General features: G+C 43.2%; 1 protein-coding gene across 2 annotated transcripts in view; it reads right to left on the bottom strand.

The window, feature by feature from the left end:
- MAN2B1 (mannosidase alpha class 2B member 1) overlaps nt 1-18683 on the bottom strand; it is a 240577-nt gene that overhangs the window by 67114 nt on the left and 154780 nt on the right. For both annotated transcript variants that reach the window (XM_085600697.1, XM_085600696.1), the window contains exons 20-21: nt 17160-17240; nt 14970-15206 (exon numbers count right to left, since the gene is read on the bottom strand). In XM_085600697.1, coding sequence (XP_085456823.1) covers nt 14970-15206; nt 17160-17240 — 318 coding nt within the window. The remainder of the gene's footprint in view (nt 1-14969; nt 15207-17159; nt 17241-18683) is intronic.

Raw genomic sequence — 18683 nt, 5'->3', positions numbered from 1 at the left:
TGAGTGCTTGTATTTCACTAACCCTTCTAAGGGAAGTGATGGCCACTAGAAATGCTGTTTTCCATGTGAGAAATTGCAGCTCACATTTATATAATGGTTCGAAAGGGGGTCCCATTAACCATGTGAGAACTATATTCAAATTCCAGACAGGTGAGAGTGGTATTCTGGGTGGAATTACTCTTTTGAGGCCTTCCATGAAGGCTTTGATGGCAGGCACTCTGAAAAGCGATAGGTGTTGCCTGTTCTGTAAGTAAGCAGCAATGGCAGCGAGGTGTAACCTAATGGAAGTATATGCTAGGTTACACCATTGTAGGTGGAGTAAATAACATATGATGTGCTGTATGAACACATTTAAAGGATTGATTGTGTTGTTGTGGCAGTAAACATCAAATCTTTTCCACTTTGCCGCATAGCATGCCCTAGTAGTAGGGCGTCTAGCTTCTCTGATAATATTCATGCAATCAGGGGGAAGGTTAAGGTATCCGAATTCTAGGACCTCAGGAGCCAGATCGCAAGGTTGAGCTGAGCTGGGTCCGGGTGCCTGATCTCTCTATGGTTCTGGGTTAGGAGGCATGGTGAGAGGTGTAGCTTTTGGTGTGGTACTACTGAGAGTTCCAGCAGTGTGGTGTACCACGGTTGTCTGGCCCATGTTGGAGCTACTAGGATCAGTGTTAGGGAATGCTGTTGTAGCTTTCGCACTACTAATGGAATTAGTGGGAGAGGTGGAAAAGCGTATGCAAAATTTGTTTGACCAGTTCCTCCATATCGCATTGCCTTTGGACAATGGGTGTGGATATCTGGCGGCGAAGCTTGGGCATTTTTTTGTTTTCGTGGGTGGCGAATAGGTCTATGTGTGGATGCCCCCACTTCTGAAAGAACGGGTGAAGAACTTGTGGGTGAAGTTCCCAATCGTGGATCTGCTGCGTTTGTCTGCTGAGCAGATCTGCCACGGTATTTTGGACTCCTGGAACGTGTTGGGCCAGGAGAAAGATTTTTTGTGGAATTGCCCATCTCCATATGCTCTGAGCTAACAGAGAGCTGTGGAGAGTGTGTGCCCCCTTGCTTTTGAATGTAATACATGGCAGTCATGTTGTCTGTGCGAATGAGGACTTCCTTGCCTGAAATCTGCGTCTGGAAGGATTTTAGGGCAAGGAAGATTGCAAGTAACTCTAGATGATTGATGTGTAGTAACTTCTGTTGTGGCGTCCATGTGCCCTGTGCTGTGAGATGTAACAGATGAGCTCCCCAGCCGGAGAGCGATGCGTCTGCTGTTAGGATTATTTGTGGGACCGGGTCCAGGAACCGTCGACCTCTGGAAAGGTTTGTGGTGTTCCACCACTGCAGAGAGCGATGGGTGCGACCGTCTACCAACACCAGATCTACCAGTTGTCCCTGGGCCTGGTTCCACTGGCGCGCTAAGCACTCCTGGAGTGGACGCATTTGGAGTCTTGCATGGGGCACTATGAAGATGCAAGAGGCCATCATCCCTATTAGTTGCATAAACACTCTTGCTGGGAGAGAGTGTTGAGATATGAATTTTTGACGCAGAGCCTGTATCTTTGCTATCCTGGCAGGATTGGGATAGGCTATGGCTTTTGAGGTGTCTATGGTGGCACTGAGGTATTGTTTTGTGTGCGATGGTACCAGGTGGGATTTTTGATGGTTCACCGTGAAACCTAGCTGATGGAGTACTTGGGACTGTAGCTGCGGTGTGTTGCACACATTGATCGTAGGACGTGGCTTTTATTAGCCAGTCATCCAGATACGGGAAGACGTGAATGTGCTGTCTTCTGAGGTGTTGCGCCACTACTGCTAGGCACTTGGTGCAAACCCTTGGTGCTGTTGTTACCCCGAACGGGAGCACCTTGAACTGGTACTGTTGTCCGTCCACCACAAATCGGAAGTACTTTCTGTGAGACTGGTGTACTGGGATATGAAAGTATGCGTCTTTGAAGTTCAGAGTGGTGAGAAAATCGTTCTGGGAAAGAAGTGGGAGAACTTGAAGGGTTACCATGTGAAAATGGTCTGAATGTATGTAAGTGTTTAGAGGTCTGAGATCTAAGATAGGTCGTAGAGTCTCGTCTGTCTTTGGAATCAGAAAGTACAGGGAGTAGACCCCTAAATTTAGCTGATTTATGGGGACCTGCTCTATGGCTCCTTTTTGCAGGAGGGAGATCACCTCCTGTTTTAGTAGTGCAGTATGTTCTTGAGACATAGGGCGGTGCCTGGGTGGAATGATTGAGGGGGCAGATGTTAGTTCTAAGCAATACCCTGACTGAATAATTTGTGTCACCCATCTGTCTGAGGTGATTGTCTCCCAGACGTGAAGGAAATGTTATATTCTGCCCCGACCGGAGTGGAATGGTCTAGAGGGAGTGGGGGAAAGTCATTGGGTATCAGTTGTGGCAGAGCGGGCGGTATTTGTCTTGCCTCTGCCCTTGTTATTATTTCCTCTGTATCCGCCTCTTTGATAACCCTTTGTGAAGGTAGATTGAGGAGGGGATTTGTAGGACGTGGATGCAGTATCCGAGGAGTAGCCTCTCCCAGTGCCTCGAAAGGAAGAGCGGCGAAAGGAGCGCCTAGGAGTGTGCAACTGTAGGGCTCCCATGGATTTCGCCGTGTCAGTATCTTTTTTCATCTTTGAGGGCTTCGTCAACTTTTGGGCCAAATAGATGATCTTGGTCAAATGGGTGATTTAATATAGAGGCTTGTACCTCAGGTTTAAAACCTGAGACTCTGAGCCAGGCATGGCGACGTAAAAGGACACTGGTGTTTATGGCCCTGGAGGCTGTATCTGCTGCATCTAGGGCACAGCGAATAGAGGTATTAGTTATTAGTTTTCCCTCTTGGATCAATTAATTTGCCCTGTTCTTATATTTTTTCAGGGAGATGGTACATGATGGTCTCGAACTCATCGTAATGTGCCCTGTCGTATCTGGCCAATAGCGCTTGCGTGTTGGTGATACGCCATATGTTGGCGGCTTGTGATGCTGTGCGCATCCCTGACGCGTCTAGGAGCTTGGACTCTTTGTCAGGTGGTGGTGCTTCGCCTGACGCCTGAGAATTGGAGCGTTTCCTAGCTGTAGATACCACTAGGGAATCCAAAGGTTCAGGGCCTTTAATATAAGAAGGGTCTGTGGGGGCGGCTTTGTATTTCTTCTCTATACGGGGGTTTAGGACCCTGGCCCTGACTGGGTCTTTAAAGACCTCCGGTGCATGTTTAACCACCCCTTTTAACATAGGTAGGATGGCAGTAGACCTATGTGCGTCGTCAAAGGTGTCTAGGAGAAAATCCTCCTCTACTGGGTCAGTGTGTAACTCCACCCCGTGGTAGTGTGCCGCCCTTTGTAATAAGTGGTGAAAACCCAAGGAATCTTCAGGTGGGGATGGCCTAGATGGGTAAAGGTCATCCTGTGGGACATCTGGGATGTCCGGATTATTGTAGTCGTCCCATGGGTCTGGCGATCCAGTAGGGGTGGGATCCTGTGGCACATCTGCTGGATCATAAAATGGGTCTCCTAAGTCGTCTGGGACAGGAGACAAGGTTGGGGAACGATGTGGGGGTGGAGAGGGTGGGGAGGGTGGAGGAGGTGGAGGAGGAGGGGAAGGCACTCTGAAAAGAGAGGTAGCAGTGTCTTTCCTCTTTGGAGGTGGAGGTGAAGCTGGTTTGTCCAAGTGTCTCTTTTTTGTAGACAATGTCAAATGTCCAGTTTTTGGATCCTTGGTGAGAGTCTTTTGGAGAGGATCCGGTGTAAAAAGTTCTTGGGACACTGGTTGCTCGGCCGGCGCCGAAGTTTTCGGGGCCGACGGCTTTTTAGGCTTGTCCAAGCCGTGCTTCTTTGGGACCTCCGATTTTTTTGGTCGGCGCCGAAGAAGACTTCGGCACAGGAGTGTCGGTGCCGAGGGCCTTGTGATGTTTGGTCGGCACCGGCAGGGCAGGCTGACACCGAAGGCTTTGGTACTGGGTTCAGTGTGGAGATGGAGGCCGATGTTTTCTTCGGTGCCGAAGGGTGTTTTTCGGCACCGATAGTAGGCTGGCTCGAGCCCGAGCTGCCGGAAGGCTTAATAGGCTTCTTTACCGGGCCCGAAGGTGGGGTGTGAGAAGCAGTATCCTTGGTCTTACCTAGGCGCGAAGGTGTGACCGAAGCCTTTGTGGGTATCGGCGTGGGTGTGGTAGGGGGTATTGTACTCACGACCCTCTGCGCCGGGGTGATGTCCTCCACATCGGAGTCGTCTGCCTCGGAAGCACTGACGAGGTTGTCGTCCTCTTCCTCGATGTTCTGCTGTCTCGGAGCTTCGACGTCGTCCCCGAAGATGTCGACTGGAGCGGAGGTCGAGGAGTGCGCCATGTTGAGTCTAGCCTGTCGATCTCTAATATTCTTTTTAGAGCGAAAAGACTTGCAGGCGGGACAGTCTCGAGCCTCGTGGAGATCGGTGTGGGGAAACTTGGACCCACATCGAGGGCACTTCTTGAAAGGAGTTCTTTCCATCAGCCGAGACCGGAGCCGTCGACGACCGGAATCGAAGAAGTGCCGAAGAGAAGGTGATGAAGATGATTTATTATAAGAAGGATCTCGATGAGCGAGGATTTCGCATCGATCGTTGAACTGGAAAGTTCGGAACCGGAGCGCGAAGTATTACATCCGAGCCCGATGGCGGAAAAAAAACAATCTGAGGATGGAGCCGAAGCCCATGCGCAATACGAACCAAGGGAGGAGTCACCGAACTCGTGACTTCCTAAGACTTTCCAAGAGGAAAAACAAACTGCAAACATCCGGGCCCAACACCAGATGGCGAGCTATGCACAGTGTATAATCTGCAGCTCATATGCCTCGAACACATAATTACCCTCATAATAAGAATATGTCCAAAAATACCCTCATAATCTGAATGACATGGTTAGCAAATAAAAGCCTCAATGTAAAAAATAATACAGAAATACTCATATCAACATTATGAACCAAACAGTTTGAAAGTTCTGTAGGTAAGATTCAAAGATGAGGGATGATCCCTTCAGTACCACTATGTCAACTTCTGACAACATTGCTCCTTACCAGTTCAAACCTAAGACTAATATACTTCTGTGAGCCGGATTCGATCATAATTGAATCCATAGGTAAACACTGTTATATTGCCAAACACCCATAATGGAGTGTGTACCCCTATGCCAGCTTCTGATTACAACATTGCTTCTCACCAGTTCAAACATTAACCTCAAACAGGTTACTCCAAACATTCAAATTATTCATTATATGTAGTATATATATCTACTTTTATAGCAATAACTAAGAGGAGAAATCTAAATTTCTATTTATTTTACTGACTTAGTTTGACTATCTAGAATACATAGATAAAGACAAACTAAGAGTCCGTAAAACAAATAGAAATTATCTTTTTAAAAATAAGACTCACTCTTTAGAAAACACAGATGTTGTTGGAGTCAGAACTACTTATAGTAATGGTAACACGCCGATATATACAAGTCTTCAGAAACACTGGGGTGTTATTTCTCTAGATCCTGTCATTGTGACTATTCTACCTAGTAAACCGTTATTTACATTTAGAAAAGCACCTACATAAGGAACAATACTCAGCCCCAGGGATACTATTACCTTTCAAGATCATACTTGGTCATCAGCGATTACTGAAATTGAGTTACTTAAGTTACCAAGAGGGTATTATAAATGTGGACAATGTGTGTGTTGCAAGTATGTTCTTCACAATTCTAAGAATTTCACTGACTTTACCCAAAAAATGCCTTCAATATCATGTTTTTAGTTAATTGTAACACTTCTAATTGTGTATACATGATCATTTGTATATTAACAAATATGTTGGCTCCACTACCAGAAAATTAAAAGAACGATGGAAAGAACATATTCGAGAATAAAAAAAACAATGATCCCGAATACCAATTGGCATCACATTTCAAAAAGCATGGTTCACAAACACTTGACAGTATTTGATTCGTTGGCCTGGAACATATCATGGCAAACAGAAGAGGAAGTAATATAGGAAAGAAAAGGTCAGTGCAAGGGAGACTTTCTGGATCAGCAAACAATACAGTTTTGGTTGGATTAAATGTTGATATAGAATTATATGCTCTAATAACGTATTTTGGCTACAACTGTGTTAAAAGAATTAGTTAAGAGGAGTTGTCATATTGGGGAACAACAGCACAATGTCAGCCATCTCCGCTATCAAGGAAGGCTGTGGAGGCATAAATGTCAGCTATTGTTAAATCGCTGACAAACAAATGTAGTGTGACTGTCAATGTTGTGATCTGAAATTTGACACTATTACTGTTCTTACTATTGTGTATCGAACTGGCTGCTCCTTACCAAATATTGCTTCTGTCATATTGTCTGGAGTATGGGAATGCTTTGTACCGTAATAATGAATAAAATTGGTTAAAAAAAAGTTGTCATATGTAAACTTTGTTGCATACATGTTTTATAATGATAGAAATAGATTTGCTCTAATTTGAACAACATCTCTTGATCACAATATTTTACGACAAGGTTTTAAGAGGAGTTGTCAAATGTTAACTTTATATTGCATGCTTGCTTTGTAATGATTTTCTGTCAAAAGATCTGATCTATATAGGTCCAGGACACTATGGAACTTTGAGTCTTTACTAAAGTACCAGCTGTTTGTCTGCACTCAAGGGAAATATCTCATGGGCACACTCAATGGTCTGCCTTGTGATGTAAAATCGCCAATGTTGAGCACCCTTATGTGTCCAAATGTATAGTCATGCAAATGTGATACTATGCCTCGCCTTACCATGGATCATCCCTCTCTTCTTTTCCTTTCCTTTACCCTTTCCTTTGCCAGCCACCAAGGAGCGCTGGGTTAGGCCCGTGATAACCATGAATAGTACAACCCTCGCGGGACACACGTAAAAATTCGCCTGGGATAACCTTGCGCACACTGCTATACGATTCTGTATACCTTGTTAAAAAAATCAATAAAATATTTGGAAAAAAGAAAGATCTGATCTTTGCAAAGGTTCAAATCAAGTTCTCTTATTAGTTTATTGCTGATAAAATTATATACACACACACTATATATATATATATACATACATACATACATACATACATACACACACACACACACACACACACACACACACACACACACACACACACACAACACATACTGAAGAATAAGTTCAAAGTAACATTATTGAGTTTCATGTTTGAACTAGTAAGGAGCAATCTTATCAGAGGCTGGCCAGGTACAAACTCAGTTAAGGGGGTTTGGCAATATAACAGTGGTTACCAATGGGTACGATTATGATTGAATCCGGCTCATTGAACTATATTAGAGTTTTATGTTTGAACTGGTAAGGAGCAATGTTGTTATCAGAAGTTGACACCGTGGTCAACTTCTGATAACAAGTGGATCATCAGTCATGAGTTAATCAGGTGTTTGAATATTACCTACAGACCTTTCAATAATTTTGGTTCATAATGTTCATTTGAGCATTTATGTATAATTTTTTACATTAAGACTTATTTGCTAACAACATTCTTTTATTTTTTAATTCGATGTCTATCAGATGAGGAGGGTATTTATGAAAATATTCTTTTTATGAGGGTAATTATTTTTCCTTTTACAGCTTGAAACAGTGGCATTAGCTGAAAACATCAGGTATTGCAACGGTGGTTAACTATGGGTTCAATTATGATTGATTCTGACTCACAGAACTTTACCATAACTTAATTCAATTTCATTTTCCTTCTTCTATGTTTAAAGTTCTAAGTGCTTTCATTTCAATAAGGTTTGCAGTTAAAATAACATGTTTAAAAATGAATGCATTTTGGCAAGTATATTTCTTAACCTAATATGGTTGTTTTTACTTCCAGTTCAATATATGCATTTTCTGTTAGGCAGGATATTTAAATACAATATAAATAAGACATCCATGATGGAATAGATAAAAATTTACATTTGCAAATAGCAACTTTTCATATTTTATCATTACATTTATTGGGTCATAATTGTGTCCTTTGATATATATCTTCGTATGAGGTCATTTCTTTTCTTTCCTCAAAATAATCATACTGTGGCGCTTTGAATATAGCTAGTAGTACAAAGGCATGATAACGGAAGTTTATTCATGGGCCAATGATGATCGAATTCAGTGTACGAAATTTTATCAAAATTCATTTATTCTATTTTTCTTCTTTTCTCACTATAATGTTAATATCTTTTCAGGATGGCAATACCTTGGGGTATAGTATTTATTTAAAACGCGTTGTAAAAATAAGTTCAAACAACTGGGCATGTATATTTTTCAACCTGGATATAATTGTATTTACTTACAGTTTACGACACACATTCTTCAATAGGCGGGAGATTCAAATCCAGTACAAGTAGGGCATGCAAGATAGTTGCTCTGTTTGGTATTATACAGTCTTAACTGGACCTATTGTTGCACTGTATCTTTAAAGAAAAAGGTAAGATTTATCAAGCTAGTCTTCGAGGATGAGCAATCTTGAGATTTGATATAGGAGATACTTTTTATGAAACTGCTAATGAAGCCTATTGAATTCAAATTTCAGATTCCATTATCTTGGAGTTTCTTAGAAGATAAAAATAGTATTAACATTATGATTTAACAGTGACGATCTCTTTTTTGCAATGATTATTTTAAGATTAGTATTGAATTATGAATTGGGCTAGTTAGATATGAAGACTTTTTCGCTATCAATTGTAGAGAGAGCATGCAAATCTTAACAGCATATGTGTATCTTGCCTAAAGGATCACTTTGACCTACAATTTTTTGTGTGTAGAAGCACGTTTCCTTGGACACTACGTAAAATCAAGGAGTGTATTTTTTTTTGTTTCCTGTGTAGTCCATCTATAATTAAGAGTCATTTTTCCTTTGATTTAGCGTCTTCGAAAGGGTCAATTTTATTGATTTTTTTCATGTTAGCGATTAATAAAATGTAGGGTTTTTTTTCACTCTTGGGTACATTAAACAATGTGAGTTAAAGATCTGAAAATCAATGATATTCCTATAATTCCGTTTTTTTTTTACATCTGTGATATTAGCATCCTTTTAAGAATACCAAATGGCTGTTTTTTTCTCTTTATTGTAGTTTTCATACAGTATATTTTTTTTGAACATGCATTGATTTTTTTAAATGTATTTAAATGTTCATCTGTATATTTGTTTTGCCATGAACCAAGTTTATTTCTTTAATTTGCAATAATGGCACAACTGATGATATATCTTTGATTTTGTATTGAAGATATTTGTCATGTTAGTAATGGACTACATAGAATGATGTTTTTGATAGATTCACACGGTTCTATTTCTGTGCATTTTGGTGTTTTTCTCTGTTAACAGCCTTGAAGAAGCAACTGTTAAAACACGTTCTGGCTGGTCTTACTGTATTTACAAGCAAATATTAGTGTTCCTGAAATTTACATTGTATTAATTTACTGTATATGAAAGAATAATAGACTAGTTGTGCTGGACATTTATTATATCCCAGGCTCGCAAATCATTGCCTATGAAGAACTAACCTGTTGGGTGACCGGTCTTCTGGGGATTGAGCGCTGGGTTTATCCTGCACTTGAATATATATAGATTATATATATATCCCCAGAGGTGTCCGGGTAAGAGGGTGGGTGCATGTGAATCTACAGCACTTCATGCCATGATCAGATGCTTACAGGGTAAGTAACATTTTCCATTTGAGGCATGTGGGGCTGTAGATAAAAATGCTACGCACAGACTGTAAAGCAGTCCTCCCCTAAGAGGTGTTTAGCCTGTGGATGTTGCAGAAGACTGAAAAAGGGTACGAAGTACTGTGTGACCAACATTTGCTTGTTGGCGCGCTAATAACATCTACACAGTGGTGCTTTGTGAAAGTGTGTAGTAGACCAAGTAGCTGCTTTACAAATATCAGCTATTGGGATGTTCCCAGGGAAGGCCATAGAGGCCCCTTTCTTTCTGATTGAATGGGCCCTAGGAGGAACAGGCAAAGCTCTTTTAGCTTTTTCATAACGGTGTGGATGCATTTAACTATCCATCTGGCTATGTCCTATTTCGATATGGCCTTTCCTTTATGTGGTGCAGAAAACAACAACAAACAGTTGCTGGGTTTTTCTAAATGATTTTGTTCTATCTATATAGAACATTAATTAAGGCTCGTTTGATGTGTAAGGTATGAACAGCCCTCTCTGTAATGGAGTCAGGTTGTGAAAAGAAGACAAAGTTATATAGACTGGTGAAGGCGGAAAGAAGAGACCACCTTAGGAAGAAATTTAGGGGTGGTACGAAGGATCACCCCATCTCTATGAATCTGAAAGAAAGGTTCTTCCAAATTTTAAGCCTGGAGCTCACTAACATGCCTTAGTGATGTGACATGACTGGTGGGGATCGAACGTGGGATGCATAAGTAACACCAGGACAGGCGGCATCTGGGGAGAAAAGACTTTTGAGCCGCTGCATTAAAGGTGAGATGACTGGAATACTGAACAGCGACACATGCAGCCTATTTTGGCCATATGGAGCCACAGCTGCCAGATGTAGCCGAATGGAGGTGAAGGCTAGACCACATTTGGAGGTGCAGGAGGTAAACTATTTTCTGAACTGTAGCTGGCAGGCGGTTAATGTAGTTTGAGAGGTAGTAGTAGACAAATAATTTCCATTTGGCAGCGTATCAGGCATGAGTAGTTGACCTGAGCACTTCCTTAAGAATATTCATACATTCTGGAGGTAAATTGAGAAAATCAAATTCGAAGACCTCAGGAGACAAAATGCAAGGTTGAGACTCATGGGGGTCGGGTGTCTGATTTCTCCATGATTCTGCGTGAGAAGGTCCGACCTGTTGCAGAGCCCTCATGCAGAGCCACCATAAAGTTTGAGAAGAGTGGTGAATGAGGGTTGGCTGGCCATGGTGTGGGAAACTAGGATGAGGGGGAGGGAGGTCTCCTATAACTTCCGAACCACAAATGGAATGAGGGGGGGGGAGAGGTGGAGATGGTAAATATCCCCGACCAGCTCATCCAAAGTGCATTGCTCATGGACTGTGGGAATCTGGTGGCAAAGTGAGGTCATTTTTCATTTTTTGCTGTGGCAAAGAGGTCCACATCCAGAAACCCTCATCGCTGGAAGTAACAATGGTGGACTGCCAGGTGGAGTTCCCACTCATGAACTGGTTGCGCATCCTGCTAAGAAGGTTGGCAAAGTTGTTGTCCACTCCCAGGAGGTATCCGCCCACAGGTGGATCCTGTGATGGAGAGCCCAGCGCCAGATGGACTGAGCTAACAGAAAAAGCTGTGGGGAGTGGGTGCCCCCTTGCTTCTGAATGTAATACATGGCTGTCATGTCTGTTGGTACAAGGACTATTTTGCCCACTATGCGGGGAAGGAGGCCTGGAGGGCTAGATGGACAGCTGGCAGCTCCAGATAGTGGATGTGGAGATCCCTGTGAGTGGGACCCCACTGGTCCTTGACAGTCCGGTCTGGCAGGTGCACCCCCCACCCACTGAGGGATGCTTCAGTTGGGACAGTAATCTGAGGAACTGGGTCAAGGAAAGGTTGCCCACGCAACAAGTTGTTGGTGTTCCAGCACTGCAGAGAGCAAGGAGTGTGGGGGCTGATCAATACTAGATCCTCTGAATGACCCTCCTTTTGAGACCACAAATGCATTAGGCAGTCCTGCAGCGGACGCATGTGCAATCTTGCTTTTGGTACTATGGCGATGCAGGAGGCTATCATGCCTAGCAGGTGCAGGACTGTCTGTACTGTGAACTGCTGATTTGGCTGAAAAAGAGGCAGCAACACTTAGAAAGACTGGAGTCTTGCCGATCTCTGCATTGAGGATGGCTCCCTGATAGGGTTGAATTTGAAGGGGTTGGAGATGAGAATTTCCAGCATTGATGGTGAAGCTCAGTTTGTGTAGTAGGTCTATTGTGGCTTGGGTGTGTGCACAACACTGCAGTTGCATTGCACTCTTTATCAGCTAATCGTCCAGGTACAGGAATGCATGGAGGCCCAGTCTTCGCAGGTGTGCTGCTAGTACCGAAAGGCATTTTGTAAAAACTCAGGGTGTGGTGGTGACCCGAAGGTAATGTGGACCCCTTACCACAAACCAGAGGTAGGACGGATGCACCGGAATGTGGAAGTAGGCGTATTTGAGGCCGAGTGCTGCCATGAAGTCGCCTTGCTGTAACAGAGGTAGGAGGGCCTCCTGAAGGGTGACCATGTAGAAGTGTTCTGATAGGATGTACTCTTTTAGGGGTCTGAGAATGGACCGGAGGAGCCTGTCCTTTTTGGGAATGAGGAAGTAGATAGAATACAGCCCTGTAGGTGTTGTGTCACAGGCTCTATGGCCCTCATGAGGAGGAGTGGATCTCTTACTGAAACAGATGTTGGTGTTCTGGGGAGAGGACATGTCTGCGAGGTGGTATGCTGGGTGGTGTAGAGGTGAGCTATAGGCAGTGAACATGTTGGATGATATGTAAAACCTATTGGTCTGAGGCGATGTGCTGCCAAGCAGGGAAGAACATCTGCAGCTATCCACCGACAGGTGCTGTATGATCCAGGGAAAGGAGTGGCAAATCATTGCTTGGCTGGGGTAGTTCCCTCGGGGGAGCTACCTTTGTCCTCTACCTTTGGCACGATTTCCACAATAGGCACTCTGAAGTAACCCCTTGTGGAAGTTGGTTGGACAGGCTGGTGTTGGAAAGATGTGGAAGCTTTAGGCGGAGTGGTTTTTTAGCTTCTGCGATATGCAGAGTGGTGAAAAGACCTCTGTGAGGAAAACCTCTGTCAGGTGGTCATGGCTTTCGCCGTTTCAGATCTTTTTGATTTTCTCAAGCATCTCATCAACCTGAGGCCCAGAAAGATGTTCCCCCATTGATGGGCAGGTTGAGTAGAAACTGTTGAACGTCCAGCTTGAATCTGGTGACAAGGAGCCAGCAATGTCTGGAGGAGAGGACTAGAGTTAATTCCTTGAGCAACGGTGTCTGCAGCATCTAGAGCGCACTTGATAGTTGTGTTGGAAATCAGTTTGCCTTCTGTGACCAACTCACATCCCCTTTTACAGTGCTCCTCTGGGACATATTGGAGTTACTCAATTGTGTCCCAGTGGGCCCAGTCATATCTAGAGAGCAAACAAATGGAATTGCCAATGGGCCAGTGGTTAGGTGATTGTGCCGCGACTGGTTTTCTAGCCGCATCCAGCCTTTTACTCTCTTTAGCCGGTGGAGGAGCATCACCGGAGTCCTGAGCATTCGCCCTCTTATGAGCGGTATGAACCACTAGGGAATCTGGTGGCAGTTGGCCTTTAATATAGATAGGGTCTGAAGAGAGGTTTTGTATTTTTTTGTTAAACCATGTGGTAATAACTCAGATGTTTTTCAGCGCATACTTGTGTTTTGAGGCCGACAGTTTTGGATCCGACGTTCAGGTCGGTGCAAAGCCGTGAGTGGGAGGGTATCTGTTTTAGGATTTTCTTTGGCGCCAAGCCGAAGCTGGGTGTGATATCCAAAGAGGACTGTCAGTGCTGAGCATGGCCCGAAGGCAGTGGCGGCCTAAAGCCTGCCTCTGTGGGTCCAGAACACCTGAATGCTCATTGTGGGGTAGAAACTCAGAGCAATGTCGAGCAGGAGGGGGAGCTGTACTCAACCTGTTGAGCTGGCGGGAGGTGTTCAATCTTAGAGTCCGAGCTGGAACTCTTTGGGCAAGAAAGCCTCCTCATCAGCAGTTGAATGTTCGGGATGTTACCCCTTGAGGTCCTGGGTGCCGAAGAAGTCTGGAGTATCTTCTCCACTCCTGCACAACATCTCAACGTGTCTTCTTCTACCGAAAGGACAGACACAGATCGCTAGAGGCCGGCATACTGTCCTGAACACTAAGTGGAAGCGTCAACTCGATACGAGTGAAAAGGGGCAAACGGGATCGAAAACAATAGTGATGGAACAATAGGGCACGAGAGAATAGAAAACGATCACTGCAATAGCCTCGATCCGGAGTACGGAAGCACACGTCCGAACCCATTGGGTTAAAAACAAAAAAAACAATCTAACAATGGAGCAGATGACAATGCACATTGTAAGCAAAAGGTGAAGTCACGCCAACTCGACACTCAAAAAAAAGTCTTTAAAGAAAAAACTATTTGCAGACATCCGAGCCCAACACCAGATGGCAGGAGTAAGAACAGCATGTGTATTTACAGCCACACCAATGGCTTGAACACTTATTTTTTTAATCATCTGTGCACTCGCTGCTCTCAACAAAGTGCCTTGACGCCTTTATTTTAACAAAACAGAATTAAAGAAGGCCATCTATTCCCAGGGACCCTCCATGCTTTCAATATCCTGCTCAGCATGTTTTAGAAATTCTGTGCACATTTCGACCATTCAACTTTCACTCCACAAGACGCCTGCATTCATTACATTTTAAGACTCATACCACTTAACTTAAAGGAAGATATTGAGGGAGTCCTCTCAATGGGATCTGTGCCTCCCATTCCAACTAATGCCTGTCTTGTACATCAGAGCACAAATAGTTCTCATACATGAAGGCCTTCACTACTGGCTTTTATTGATTTTTTTAGAATTTGTAAATCTGATCTTTCAAAGTGTCATGGTATTCAATTAGTCAACATAGTATACCCCGCAATCCAAATTCAAAATTATCCGTTTGAGGATTCTATACAAAATACCCAGTATAATTTTCGAACTGGTGCATAATAATTAATAGATTCTCAGACTCTTTAAAACAAACCAAAAAAGTGATCAAAATATTAATATCTATTGCTCATCTATGAATTGGTTTCTAGGACATGACAACACTAATCTAGACCTACCTGGCCATTGTTTCCCCATTGGGCCACATCTGGGGCATGGGCCTGAGCCTCACCTGCAGGTGGACAGCTTAAGTCTTATCTGCAGATGCATGGCATGAGACATTTGCAAACACGGAGCATGCAACTTACCTGCAGACGTATGTCCTGTTCCTCCCTGTATGGAGGACCTCCTCCAGGTGCTAGTATAATCTGTGGCGCCATGTACTCCTGCTGGGCCTCAGGTCGGTGATGATCAGCAGAGGACTCTACAGTGTCCAAGAAGAGGATGTGCTTCCCACGCACCACCAAACCATCCTTATACTCACCAGGCTCCAGCAGTGGCTCTCCCACTCCACGACTATCATCGTAGAGCAGCCGGCGATGAACCTGTGCAGAAGGGTAGAGGATTGTTGGAGGTCTGATGCAGCATCAAAACAGCTTCCAGAAAGCCACAAGCGTATGCCTGCATGGCATACTAATTTACAGACAGTTCTGTGACCAAACTGCATGTTCCTCATTGGCACTGCACAGATGTAGGTATTTCAGTGCACAGCCAGTGTGTCTATCCCTGGCATGCTAACATACAGAAACACAAAATTCAGAACCTAACTAACCTGTCCCTCCCAGGTGTAAGACTGTACAGAAACAGAAAATGCAGAGCTTAACCACTCTGACTGTCCCAGGTATACCTCCTAGCAAATGAATAAAGAGAATGTAGGGTCCCAAAAGCGTGTCCATCTCAGTTGAACTACAGAATTAATTAACTAAATCCATGACCAACCAGCAAGTTACTTCCAGGTAGGTTACCACAACTTGGTGAAAGACAATCAGTGAGTTGCCTACATTTCAACTGTATTGCTTAGCCCACTTTTGCTTACTACAACGGACGTGAGACTAGACAAAAGCAAACTGCAAGCGCAGCATAGATCTCTTTCCCTTATATAATGTAATCACAGCTTTATGTGTACTTTGATACATTAATCTGTGCGTGTATGAGCGTTTTAAGGCCTGACCAGGCCATTCTGTCAGAATTGGAATGTAGTCTGACTATGAAGCTAGTTGCTGGAAGTTTACCTAGCTCGTTGTCTGTGGAGGCTGTATTTCATTTGAAGCTAAACGGACTTGCTAGAACTGCCCTGGCAAATCTGAATTCTTCTACTTGCTCCTCCCCAGAAGCTTGTAGGGTTTGGGATTAGGGCGATTGGTTTAAGAGCCTGGCATCAAGCATTCCCACCTGGATTCACCCTCACCTTAGTTTACTGACTGATGCACACCTGTACTCCTATATCACCACTCATCCCAGGGCATCCAATCAAAGGTTGGTTCTAGGTGTGATCATGGATACAACCTCTCCCCGATACCTCTAGTGTACCAGGTTGGTAAGGGTTCATTTTATGTGAGGCGATGCCTATGTTGAATCTTCCCTTAATTAAGATTCGAGCAAAACGAACAAGCCATCATCAGTCTAGGACTCTATGTCAACTGTATACAACTCGGAGCATCCCACTAAGTGAAATGGAAGATAGAGAGTATCCAAACTGTAGCCACAAGACGACGTCTTAAAATGAACATCACCACATATGTTTGCTACACTTCAACTTATACGCTCATTTTCTGTGTCTGAATGAATCTTCAAAGCAACATGCTTAGCTCATTAGGCCATTCAAGCCTAAGGACCCCTGTCCCGTACCTACCATCCATCCACCCAGCACGCTCGGTTCCAGAGTAGCCTACTCCTTTATGTCCCTTCCTTCAACAAATGCTCTGCTTTGGGGAAACAACTTCCATGTCCAAATGTTTAACTAATGAAATTGCCCGCATGAACAAGAGTCAACATCTTGAATTCAAAAGAGCACTAAAATCCTGGCTCTCACTGTGATTATACGTAACAAATATGTTACAACTAGCAAACAATGATTAAGTACCCACAAGCATAAATGTATGTATCTAACATTATTCCACAGCAAGTCATGTTTAAGCCCAGCAACACACCAGCCAGCACCCTATGTATAGCATGACTCCAAAGCACACTGAACATTTCCCATACATGTCAAAGTACAATCAACCCAATTTTCAACCCTGTACTGGGCACTCAGGATCCTGATGCAAATTGAAGCACTTTGACACAGTTATGGATATGATGTGCTAAATAAATGCCACGAGTTACAGTCACTAAAAAAAACAAGTTTGACAATTTCAGGTGAGACAACAGGAAACCTTAAATCTGGACCAAACTGCAAAATTGTATATTTCAAAAGGTGAAGTCTCAAGCTTAGAATGACTTGCAAAGAATATAGGACAGACCGGAATGACATTCAAGGTGGGCAAAGAGCGTCTTACCATCAGTTCCAGAGAACCATTGGTGATGCTGGTGCCTCCCTGCGACCTGTCAGTCAGAACAGTCAGCTGCACCTTCTTGTTCTGAAAATAGACCCATTAATTAGAGGAGGCAGATCTTGGTAAAGATTAGATGAGCAATGGAACTCTAAATGGTAAATATATGTATGTATTAGGAGTCTTGAAAATTAGGGGCAGAGATGGCCATTCAGGAGGTGAACCAAGTTTAATTTTTGTATGTGCTCTGGCTTTGTTGCAATTTTGACTTTCAAGCTTTTGCATAGAGCAACTTCTTGCAGTTAAGAAAGTAGAAACATCTTATTAAAATCCAGAAATAGGTAAATCTTCAATTAGTTTATTGTGAGACAGCACGGCAGTACATTCATCCAGATGAAGACTCCAGGTACAACTGAGTCTCTCACTGGAACACTTACCATAAGATCTACAATAGAACTTGGAATGCACAACAAAAGACAACAGAGCGCATGCCAATAGTAAAGACAAGACACAGGCAATTAAAGTGATATAACTTAAAATGCAACACCCCCCCCCCCCCCACCCCTCATTTAATAAAATTAAAAAAACAAAATAAACAAAAGCTACAATGGGGAAAAAAAAAGAAAACTTGAACATAGTCATTTAACTTTCTGGAAAAATATCTCAAACGGTTAGAGGTTCTAACTTTAGAAAAAACAGAATCATCTTTATTCAAATTGTTGGATTCACCAGAGGTACCAGCACTACGTTCGTTACTATGGTCTGGCTCCCTAGAAGAGCTTGTTGGTGAATCGCCGTGCACACTAAGTGGACATCTGGCAACCCTTCTAAAGTTCCATACTTTACCATCTTGAGTGGCAACAGAGTTCCTAAAAACTCTTAACTTGTATGGCGTTTCCAAATCTGCTGGCACCCTTGCTGATGATGCCTGGTTTTAAAATCCTAACCCAATCACCAATTTTAAAAGATGGTACTTTAGTTTTCCACTTCTTATCGAACCAAGCACACGTTTTCTGTTTGTTCTCCACTCTAAAAGCAATGTCCTTTACACATTCCCTGCTCAGATTTTTTTTTAACACACTTCTGTCTAAACCACCATGGGCAAATTTTAGAGGCTGGCTCTCTTCCCTTCAACAATTTGAAAGGGCTGACTTCAGTTGTGGTATGAGGAGTTATTCTATATAACCATAATGTCTCTCTAACTCTACTCAACCAATCATTCGCTTGTTTGACAGATTCAACGATAAAATCCTCCAAAAGCCTGTTAAATCTTACAACCTGACCATTTTCATGTGGTCCATATAAGGAAGTGAAAACATGTCTTATGCCACATTCACCTACAAAAAGTTTCAACTCTGATGAAGTAAATTGTACACCGTTGTCAGTGACAAGACATGAGGGACATCCCTCACGTGCAAATCTCTCTTAAGAAATTTAAAACAACTTCTGTGGTGATTTTGTTCACAAATTTTACCTCCGGCCACTTTGAATGGTAATCTACTAAAACCAACGCAAATCTATAGTTTTCCG

Source organism: Triturus cristatus, chromosome 4_2 (assembly GCF_964204655.1).
Source record: "Triturus cristatus chromosome 4_2, aTriCri1.1, whole genome shotgun sequence".
Taxonomy (NCBI): domain Eukaryota; kingdom Metazoa; phylum Chordata; class Amphibia; order Caudata; family Salamandridae; genus Triturus; species Triturus cristatus.
Note: the sequence above shows the minus strand (reverse complement) of the source record. Positions and strands in the feature narration are given on the sequence as shown.